At 38.5% G+C, this 11,876-nt stretch overlaps 1 protein-coding gene across 3 annotated transcripts in view; it reads right to left on the minus strand.

Annotated features, from left to right (window-relative positions):
* Nucleotides 1-11,876, minus strand: part of brinp1 (bone morphogenetic protein/retinoic acid inducible neural-specific 1) — a 159,086-nt gene that overhangs the window by 51,053 nt on the left and 96,157 nt on the right. For all 3 annotated transcript variants that reach the window (XM_028602441.1, XM_028602442.1, XM_028602443.1), the window contains one exon: nt 4,244-4,413. In XM_028602441.1, the coding sequence (XP_028458242.1) occupies nt 4,244-4,413 (170 nt within the window). The remainder of the gene's footprint in view (nt 1-4,243; nt 4,414-11,876) is intronic.

The raw sequence follows: 11,876 nt of genomic DNA on the forward strand, positions 1-11,876 counted from the left end.
TAAGCTAGCCACAATGGATTAGAGTTCTGTAACTGCACTTAGTGTGTGTTTTTTTTTTAAATTAGTAAAACTGTTGCTCCCAGACAGCTGAATTTAATCGAATGAAAAATAACAACTTCAAGCAGTCAACATGCAGTTATGGATGAGACTTGCCATATTCACACTCCTCTGAAATGGTATTTTTTTATGCTGATGCTAAGAGTGAAAAAATACCAACATTCTTGTCCTGCACCATCTCAACTATATAAAAGTCGCAGTCACCAGATCAGATATGTCAAATTACATCAGATGTTTAACAACATAAAACAAAATGTCATCCAGCTCATATGACCAAATGTAAAACTTTTTCGTCAATGTTTTTCGTCAAATCAATTGATCAATTGCATCTATACCCTTGTTGATGTACAAATCTCATTTGCAATTTTGTCGCTCTAAGTGTGGGCTTCATCTAGTAAGACATTGGCCCACACGTTGTGGTCTATAGGCACCCACAAGAGGTATCTCAGGAGGTCCCTAGATACATTGAGACATTGTCCTTTGTCATAATTAACAGCACATATCAAATGAGGGTGCAGAATGCCAAATCTCTCAGTCCAAAGTCAGACTTGGGTGTTAAAGTTTAGATTGCAGTATAAGAGCCCTATTTTAATGATCTAAGTGCACAGCGTGAAGAGCATGGCGCAGGTGCGTTTAGGGCGAGTCCAAATCCACTTTTGCTAGTTTGACGGTGGAAAAAAGGGTCCGTGCGTCGGGTGCATGGTTCAAAAGGGTTGTACTTAGTGTCTTCATTAATTCATAGGTGTGTTTTGGGCGTAACATGCAATAAACCAATCAGAGTGTCATCTCCCATTCCCTTTAAAAGCCAGGCGCGTTTGTACCTTGGCACATTGCTATTATGATGCCGGATTTGCACCGTAATATTTTTATTTGTAATCTTTTGCATGTTTGTGTGCTGATGCGCTTCCCTGTGTGTGTGTAACAGGTATAGTGTTCACACGCTGTGCATAAGCCTAGTCGCATTTTACTAATTTGCTGTTAAAATAACAATGAAATGCTGCGCTATAGACTTTAGACCAGGTTGTTGTTGGTCAATGGTGCGATCACTTCCCACTGCCTCAAGATAGCAATACGCCAAGAATTCACCTGAACACACCTCCCTATAAGACCAGCACGCCCATGGGCGCAAAGATGGGTGCAGGTACATTTGCTATTTAAAAGACGCGGGCACTGGACAAGAAACAGACAACTGCGTTGGTCTTACACTAGCAAAGACACTTGTGTCGGGCTTTCAGCTGCGCTGTGCAGAGTGCAAGATAGGGCCCTAAAAGTCTATACAATCGTGGCATTCCAATTTTCTGTGGTGCAGCCAATTTTCGCATCTACAATCTGCTTTCTGCTAAGAATTGTGTGATTGCAGACCCAGAAAACCAGAGAAGTCAAAATAATTATGCTCACTAGGGCTTGAAATTAACACCAGCTAGTCTAGGTAAATTTGACTGTGGCATTTGACTGTGGCAGGTAACACAATTCCACCTGCAGCATTGTTGGCTGAGGTTTTCCGACTCTGTTTCCATATCAACACAAAGCTTCTCTACTGAGGCTTCAACTGTGTGTGGTTTAATATATTCTTTCCTACCTACTCGTTTAAAAAACAAACAAAAAAAACTGCACAACTGTCTTATTGTCCATCCTGAATATTGTGTTATTGAGTGTGAGGTAAAGTGAAGTTCATAAAGTGGTACATTTTCATCTCTTTCATCCACAGCACAGTAGTGGTTTTGTTGTAGCAGAAGTGCACACCAACAGTAGGATGGCAAATGTTAAAATAGAAAAATTGGAGTGAATGACATTTGCATAGTGAGTATGTTGTTTTTTTCACTATACAGCTGTAGACATATTGTGTGTTCTGATATATTTGGCACATTTACTTATAAGTAAACATAGAAGGGTGGAATAATACTAGAATACACTAATGCATTTCACAGTCAGTAATCAACACTTGGTTCCTCTGGGTTATCTTGGATCCTACGGCTATACTGGAAACATAATAGAAGCAGTCCCTGCTGCTGAACTGCTGACTTGTTAATCAAGTTGACATCTTCACCCAAAAAAAAACATCCCAGAAGCAATGCTGCACAATCAGGTTCACTCTAACTTTAATTATTTATTTAGTTTGGGCATATGCATTGCCTTGCAAGCTAGGTGCATATGAGCAAGGTCATAGTAGACAGAGGATTTTGTCCTGGGGAGTAGTATTTGAGTTGTTGTGGCCATGCTTTCTTTTTTTTTTTTTTTTTTAAATCTGTTGTTTCTTTTTTAAATAAAGCTGTCTTAAGTGCATCCACTTTTGCAAGCATTTGATACAACGTATGGTAGAGATGCAGAAAAAAAACTAAAAAAGTCATTACATTTTTGACATTATGAGAGTGGGGGTAATAATCAGCTGACAACAATACTTTGATTTGTGTATTTTAATGCCATTTGGTAATGTGACAACAAGGGCAACTCCAGTTGGCAGGAAGTAGAATGTCAAGCATTGTTGGATGCAATATTATCATTATGATAATGATTATTATGAATAATGCACAGAGAGAGAGAATCATTTTGTGTCTAGTTACTGTATTTGCATGAGTTTTAAAGCTAAACCCTTATTCCAACCTGATACCACCTCCATCTGGGCTAATTACAGGAACATGGTCACATGAGAGGGGTAATCCAAAACTCTGACCTATGTGTTTTTACTTGATGTTATTTATACTTTACAATTGCTTTCCCTAGCCCCCTCTTCTTATACCCCGTTTACACGTACATGGTTATTTTGAAAAACTTTGTTTGTGCCCTTTGTTTACATGCAAACGGAGAATTCGCCTCTGAAAACGATTCTGGAGATTTTGGAAAAAATGTTTTGCACGTTTGCATGTAAACTGAGAAAAACTGAGGTTTAGGCAGCCAAGAGAGAGAAAGAGGAAGTGATTTGTTGCTGTTGTTGCTATTTTCGGGATTCTGATTGGCTAAGTCTTCAGCAGAAAAAAAAACCCAGATAGGTCATTTGTTCAAATGCCTAAATCTATGTGCCCTGACCCTGCTTGTTAATGTTCATGTTTAGCTTCAGCACATCCTAGTGGTAACATTTACTATTTTTTTCTATTTAAAACCAGGCTCATATGACCCTTGCATGATAAATATGCATACAGGAAATATGTGATTTGAATCACAGATGTCCTTCTGTCACATGTATATAAATGAATGTATAACAATCCATCTGCTCACATCACCAGCATCGGTTTCTTTTCATCACACTTACTCCTATATATGAGTGCTTTTGTGAAATATGTTAATTTTGTGAGTTTGTGTATTGAAACTAGCACATATATATGATGCTACCTTACAACTTATGCTAATGTAGATTCACTGGGATCCATGTGTATGATGTATTTCTGCTTTGCAATTTGATTTTATACAGTCCACTGAGGAAAGTGAAAGTAGGTGGTAGTAGGTGTTTATCTAACTGTCAAATCACATGGTTTGTGTGGAGGATGGAAGATTATGTTTATGTTTTTCTTTCAGATAACCTCTTTCTAATAACTGTTTTCTCTCATTAGCAAAAGTGGAAGCAGCGTGGTATTGTAGCAAGAAGTCCTAAGAAGGAAGGTATGTTCTACAAAGAGAGTGAACTTGACATGGGAGATCACTGTTGTTTACAAGACGCAATGAGAAAGTGATCTTTCCCAGACCTTACCCACTGGGTTTTGGACTAATCATAAAGGTTGTTTTGGACGGCACTCACAAAGACTGCCAATGCTGTTTTTTTGTTTTTTCTTAAAAAACCATCAATAGTATATCATGTGTTTCTATTTATTCTGAAATCCAATTGTCAGGTGCCTGTATACAAATAAATTAATGTACTATTTACGGCCTATGACAAGAAATTGCATTACTACATCACATTACATGTCATTTAGCTGATGCTTTTATCCAAAGCAACTTACAATTGCTATATGTCAGAAGTTGCACGCCTCTGGAGCAACTAGGAGTTAAGTATCTTGCTCAGGGACACATTGGTTAACGTACCACAGTGGGAATCAAACCCAGATCTCCCACACCAAAAAGCATGGGTCATATCCACTGCGACATCACCACCAAATATAATTTATCAGGTAGTGCATCCATGTTTCATCACACAACAGTAGTAGTAAGACTCAATAAATATGTGATTATATGTACACGTTCAATGGGCACCGACCTTGATGGCATTGGTGGAAATCTGGATCTCATGCAGCTTCCTCATCGTGCCATCACGGTCAATGAAGTAGGATGAGGCCAGCTGATGAAGGGCTTCCACGTTCTGAGTAGCGTTGACAAGCTTCCGGTCCAGCTTGTTTTTGGCCAGGTACATAGTCAGTGCCTCCTCTCCTATAGGTAGGACAAGGAAATGAAAATATGATGAAGATTATACACACTCACGGCTTTAGATGTTTTGGAGAAAAAAAAGTACTTGATGTACTGTGGTGAGAGCAAGTGAAGTATTTAGGGTCTCAGTTGAAGAAATTATCTTTATTTAAAGTGCACTGAATAAATAATGTGAGTGTACTGTAGATATATTCATCTGTGAGAATTGTCCGATCCAGACTTATCTCAGCAGCCAATGGAGCTCTTAATGGGAGGGATAAGTCAGAGGTCTGAATACCAAGGCAAGCAGTTTTAGCTTAAGAAACTAGATGCCCCAGTTTTCCAGGAACAGTCTCTGTATTTGCTGCTTCATCCCAAGCTGGCACCATCCCCAGAAATGTCCCCGGATTTACCCCTATTGGGATGGCATTACTTCCATGAGAGGTCTAGTGATATAGAATTCTTACCTCAATACCACAGGAATTTTATCCCGTGGAGAACAAATATATCACATCCGCTATCTTTTTTTTCCCCAGCTACCCCAGGCAGGGAAAAGACAAATTCAATATAAATAAACTAATAGACAATAACATTACCTATTGCAGAGATTGAATTAGTGCAGAGAAAATTAGCAAAAATGAAATGAGTACAGGAGGCTGGTGTGGAGTCACTTGAGGAAGATTGTACCTGTTTATCTGTACTGTGACATTGTCTGGCATGTTCCAGGATAACCACAGTGCCACTGATTTTTTTTTTCTTTTTTTCCCCTTTATCTAAGTGACTGACTAAGTGGATGGTTAAATTACAGACCCTGTCTGGTGCTACTAACACTGCCTGGAAAGGTGTTAAAACATTTATTTATTTTCCATTTCCTTCTCTTGTATACTTCTAGTTGGTTTTAAACCACAGAAGAATACTTTACATAGCCAAGTTATCGTCTCTTAAATCAACAACAATCTGTTTAGTGTCTTGCTGGCATAAATATCCGCCATAATTAAGCCAAACAGTCCTAATGAGCCGTTGTTGTTGGTGTTGTTGTTGGTGGTGGTGTCCTATCTGAGATAGTTCAAATGTAGACTTGGGTAGAACTGACATTCTAACTCATTTGCTGAGGTAAAGAGGCAGAGTTCCCATCTCCTCTATGATAAGGTCACAACTACTGTGAATATAAAACTGATTGTGTACACACAATAATCAGCATGCCTCTAATCTCTTACCATAAATGCAGTACTATGCCCAGAATTCAAATTTGAGATGTGAGAAATAAAAGCCCAAAGCACCCTGTACGTGTGCCTAGTATGTACTGTATGTCAAGTTTGACTGTCCACAGGAAAATGGTCAGGGAATGTATGTAAACAGAACCAATGACCTTTCAGTAAGTGTCTTTATACCGCAAAAGGTGAAGAATGTGAACACTTGAAGCAGTAACAGGGCCAAATATTTACAGAGCACCAAAGAATCTCTCCGATTTGCATGACATATGTTAAAGGGTTGAGCTGCTTATTCTTTACACATATATTTTTTCCATCTCACATTCCTACAAGCAGAAACAGACCAATAAAAAGCAAACACCAATTCACTTTTGCAAGCTCACACAAACTTGCCTTCGAAGGTTACTGTTCAAATGGCAAACCATATGCCTGGAACTCGCTCAAGAGCATGTCACATATGTTCAGGTTTTCAGTGATGTGAATGGTTATTTGGCCCCCAGCGATGCATTGGAATTGGTCACTTAACTTGTGGTGACCGTGACTATAGGGTGGGTAGCAGTCAGGGCCAATGTCTCATGCCTGGTTAGAGTACAAGCACTGAGGGGACTAGGCCCCATTCTCTGACACTACCATGCTCTCTCTCCCTCGGGGGTTAGCAAAGTTACTTACACACACTTGACTTACACTGCTGCACAAAAATAACGGTCCCACATTAAGCCCTTGATCTGCCCTTTTGTATCTCTATTGCAACTTAGTGTGGCATAAAGTAGGCCCTCTGTACATAAATTCTCCGTAGTTATTGCTGCTGGTCAGACAAAATCATTACCTCCGTGGCTTTAAAAAATTCATCCGTGTGCACCTTTCTGTAAGTAATACATTGTGTTACATTATTATGGGGCGCCTTGCTGGCACGCTGCCAGAATTAATCAGCTCATGCAGAGCTTATGTGTTTACAGCTGAGAGGTATTTAAAAACAATGTACAGTTTCACCTCAAAAGAGTGTGTGTGTGTGTGTGTGTGTGTGAAGGCATCTCCTACATATGTACTTTTCTGTGTGTGCACACGGGTTGCCGATGAGGGTTAGGAGTGCAAGTAGGGTTTTAAAGTAATGGAATGGCTGGGAGTGCTCAATTTGGTGTTAATGGTACATGTGTGGGTCACTTTATGGAGAACATTAAACTATACTGCTTTATACCATGCAGAGGAAAGATGCTAATGGATATTGTTGTTTTAAAAAAAAAAAAATCATAAATCATATTGATTCACAGAATACCTACACAGTATTTTTCCTATCATATTTTACCCTTGAAAACAGGTGCATAGACTTTCTCAAATAAACAAAATAACCACACAATGCATTCAAATAAGTAGACAAATGAATTTAACCAATTTTCTACTCAACCATAACTAGATTGTCCCTGCTTTTGCAAGAGATATTCTGAAAGTGGGGCTGTTGCTTTGAGATAGCCACGCTTCCAATGCCCAATTATGCCCTGTGCTTTTCATGTTGGCAGCAGAACAACAGCAACTACAACAACTTTTAAGTGTGACGTGGCAAAAAGGTACCACAGACAGCTTTCGCAGGGCACTCTTTCACTACAACCCAGAGCACAGCCAGAGTCCTGCATTTGAACTCTAGCCTCAGGCTTCAGTGACTACAAGTAATTTTAATAAACTACATCCTTCTCTTCAGTGCTAAACGCATGAGACCATTGCACTGAAAAGGTCTCCAATCCAATCATATAGGTTGTGTATTCACTAGAGAGTATGAGAGCAAATGTGTGAAGTCTTGGTTCTTTTCAACAGGTCCAACTGACCCTAAAGTGACACTATATAACTATTGCGAGAAAAAATATCACATTATTTCTCTTTAAAATGAAAAGTAGAAATGATAAGCAATAAAATGCACCCTTCCTCAATTCAATACACTTAGGGGTTATGCATATACCTTTCTTAAACTGGTATTGCCAGTAGCTCATGGTGCTAAATGTTAGCTAATTGTAAGAAAACTGATGTTGATATCAGCTGTGTGACTGACGTGTTACTGACACGTGTCTCGGATTTGTAACTTGTAGTCTTCGTTGTTGCTATTCTGGAGAAGTCTCGCTCTTAGAGTTGGAGATGTGTATTGTTGCCCTCTTTAGTCCATTATGCAGGGCAATGGCCTTATCAAAAACGTAGCTGTTTGGATTTAATTACCCATTTATCTTCCTACACTTTCATGAACATTTGCATCTCGTCACTCTCTCAACTCAAGTGCTGTGAACCCTTCTGTACGGATACCAACAGAATTCACAGTGAAACAGCAGCGGCCTCAAGTGTAAAACTGATTTCAAACATATTAGGGAGAGGGACTGACAGATGTGGTGAAATATGTCCCCCGCGGCTTTAGCAAAAAGCAAATCTGTCCTTCACACTTTTTTCCGATAGCAGTACCTTCTCATAACATTTATATACAGTACAGCCTTCGTTGTGCAGAAAACTCCTTTACCACTCTAAAGCCCTGGACACATAGTAAGGTTTGAATTCTATTTTCAATAAACATACTGCACCTACAGTCTTGTTCTCAGTGGCTGAAGGCAAACCAAAGACCTCAAGCATCTATGTCAAACAGTTTTGATGTATTTTTTAGTTTTGGCTTCAGAACTTCAGTTACATTCTGGAGCATCGACTCACAGTGGTGGTGTCTTTTGTTGGAAAATCTGAGATGTATTCGCTTTGTTTAAGCTTAGAGTCTCCCACGTGCAGTGCGCACCCAGGATGCAGTCGGGTCATATGTTGCACTTCAAAATACACATCCCTTGATGCCTACTTTAAAGCCTCCACATATGCCAGATACTCAGTTTCGGGTGGTATGAGGTAGTTAAAATGTTCAGACAGCAGAAAGGCAGCAGGTAATTGCTAATTATTTCCTCAAACATCTTCAGCAGACGCTGTCAGTCAGTAGTGTTGAAAGAAAGTAACTGAAAATCTTCCTCTCTTAAAGCTTGTTAAAATGGAGCTACTACAGTATTATATTTCTGCACATTTACTAAATCCAAGAGCTTTTGAATTAACACGGTCCAATATCCAAAGACAGCAAAAGTTAAAACTGTAGTTATTATTATTATTATTACTATTATTGTCTATTGTTATTTTCAAATAAATCAGATATGATCATATTCAGTATTAATCTTTCAAAGTGTAACAACCATAGCACAATTAGTGAGTCATTGCCTCGCTGCGCCCTGGGCCAGTACTTCTCCACAGGCATAAAAAAACTGGCAAATATAAATGTAATATATAAACCTTCATGTTCAGTTGAGAGTGTCTTTGTGAATCGAGACATAAACAAAGGGTATTGTCATAAACAGTTTTTTGTTCTCTGAGCACTGGGTGTCCAGTGCTTCCAGGCACCACAGGCAGCATTGTTTCTGACATAAAAGGAAGCCAAGGGACAATAAGATTCAAACAAAAAGATAAATACATTGGAGAAAAAAAAAACATTTGTATAATCCAAAAGTAATACTCCACTAAACTTTGGGCTTTAGTTTAAAAAATGGGATATGGGACGGGGTTACATAATCATTTGAACGGATTAAATGAGAGTGTCCTCAACAAAAAACAACAGCACTGGTAAGGGGAAGTCTTACTGAAAAGGCAATGGTGGCATAAAGAGCGTGTCACAGTGGAGACCTCAGTACTCGTCCTCTGTCCCTTCCCCAACAGTTTATTACTTATTGAAGGCAATCTTTGCCCAGCCTTTAACCACGACATAATCTTTACCTAAACCAAACTTTAATTTCACCTTACACCTTTCACCTTAAAGATGCCCTGTGAAGTTTTCTCAGTTTTGTTTACTCAAAGCATTATGTGTATCCTTGAGGCATGACTAATGTGTATTTCCTTCCTCATAAAACATTAGCAAAGCTGTTATCTTAATATTTTATAATTGTGCATTGTTTACATACATTTTTGGTTTCTTGCAATCTTCTTCTTCTCCACTGCCTTTGCAGGCGCGTCAATATTGGGTGTTACCACCAGCAGATGTTGGTTAAAGAAAAATGTGAAACTGGAACCAGGTATTTGTGTCACACGAGTGATCTTGGGTGGGTATGTGCGTCCTTGTACACGTGCACAACCCAAACAAATCAGGAACCCACTTGAAAACATTTTTTTCATAGCCCTACTAGTGGTCAAACACTCCACAGAGTACCTTTAAATGTTCAGATGTCAGATCAGCAAACAATTGTATAAGAATTGCCATTTATGGAGGACCTGTTGGAATGACATATGCTTGTGATGCTGTGTATTTGTCACTTCAGTATGAATCAGTTATCAACACCAATATATCCAAGTGAGATATTGCAATAGGAAAAAATAAAAATAAATACAGTAAAACAAGCTAGACCGTAAGATAAAACAGTGTGTTTTATCACCATATGATGGGTCCCAAATACGTCCATAAAGATTATTATCTTTCAGAGATTATCTCAGTCAGTTGTATTTCACTCAGTCAGGTAGAGATGTGGCACTTGAAGATCACCACAATGATGTGCATTTACTGCCTTGCACAACCATTAGGCTAAAAAGAAGAAGATGAAAGCTAGGTGACATAACAATGGTTTAATAGCCATGCGTGGTAACCCTTTCTATTCAGTTCAGAGGAGGAAATGTCTAATGGGGCTCTTCACACTTGACCACTCAACTCTAAGTTGCCTGTGAGAAAGAGAATTCTCTTCTTTCCTCTCAAGTGTATAATGACTCTTGAGACTACCAAATGTAGGTGGCTAAAGAGAGAATTAGCTTCTTCTTCTTCTTCTTACTTTATCACTAGCCTGGTGTGCACATTTATTGTTTCATATAACTGTTTTCTTTAATGGGCAATCCCAAGATTGAGATAAGAGTGTACTGACCCATAACTTGAAACAAGATGGCCTCAAGGTTAAAGATAATATGGTGATAACTCAGATTTAGAGAAGAGGTTGAAATGACTGGAAGGAAATAAATGTAAAAGAGAAAGAGGACAAATACAAGGCGATGCAACACAATAAGATTAGGAAGGACGCTGTGGCTGAAAATGATACTGGGATTATTTCTGTGGTTTATCGGTCTAATTTTAGCCAGCTGGTGCATCGGTGGCAGTGGCATTCTTCATAGTTTAACGTAATCACATTTTACCTTCATATAATGTTTCAGACTAATATTGTATTTCTAATTTCCAAAATAAGTGTTTCAGCATGAATTACCTTGCAGAGTGGAGTATACAATATTGCAACTCTAGCCTTCACACCTGATATGCACACTTTAGCTTAAGTATTAAAGTCTAGTGTTTGACATTAGTAGTGCTTTTTCTTAGATTTCTTTACTGTGCTAACAGTTTCAACATCAATGGTTCTAGTTGATGTATCAGTGCTGACACACAATACATGTTTGAATTTGTTCTGTATATATTAATATTAGACAAAAGGGCAGGACAATAAGGATTGGACCTGTTCTAACTCTTTTCTAAATACACACAATTTCAATCAGGTTAGCATGTGTGTAGCAAGTTCCAAGTATGTCTGTACTGTACAGTGTTGTACTAGAGGGATGGAAAACATGAACAAAAGTACTATGAATATTTTTACAACAGCATTGGATTGTGAGATTACAATGAGACAAACACCATTTTGCACAACTGGAGCGACTAGCTGGCAATGTTTCATGCATACAGTTATATAATATGGGGTTTGAGTAAAAGAGCAAATAATCATACTAATTATATCTTTGAGATGCAATTGGCAAAGTAATCACAGTTAGCTGCCTTCATGTGTCCCTCAGAGCTTGCGATAAGATAAGAGTTTCAAGGGAGAAGCCATTTATATTTAGACTTCGACAGCAGGGCTGTGTTTTATTTTGTGGAGTGCATCCCAAATACTGAACTCATCCATTAGAGGCATTTTTTTCTATTTCCACAAGGAGGTTTTGTTATTGAGAATTTAATGTGAATTTAAAATATATATACCTAAAATTGCTAAATTTTTAGTGGTGGTGGTTTATCATTGCCAAACAAAATAAAACTGTACACGCTAGTTTCTGAAAGTGCTTCTACCTGAAATGTGCTAAGCAAACCTGTTGTTCCTTAATAAGAAGTTGGTGCTTGTAGATACAGCCGAAAAATACATATGATAATCATCTCCCTCCCATTTACCTGAAAGGTCTGTAAGTGCTTATGAAGACGATTATCTTCAGGTTAAATTTGGCATGTACATGAAAATGCAATTACCATATGTATGAATATAATGTTCTCGGGGT

This window comes from Perca flavescens, chromosome 16, assembly GCF_004354835.1.
Source record: "Perca flavescens isolate YP-PL-M2 chromosome 16, PFLA_1.0, whole genome shotgun sequence".
NCBI lineage: Eukaryota > Metazoa > Chordata > Actinopteri > Perciformes > Percidae > Perca > Perca flavescens.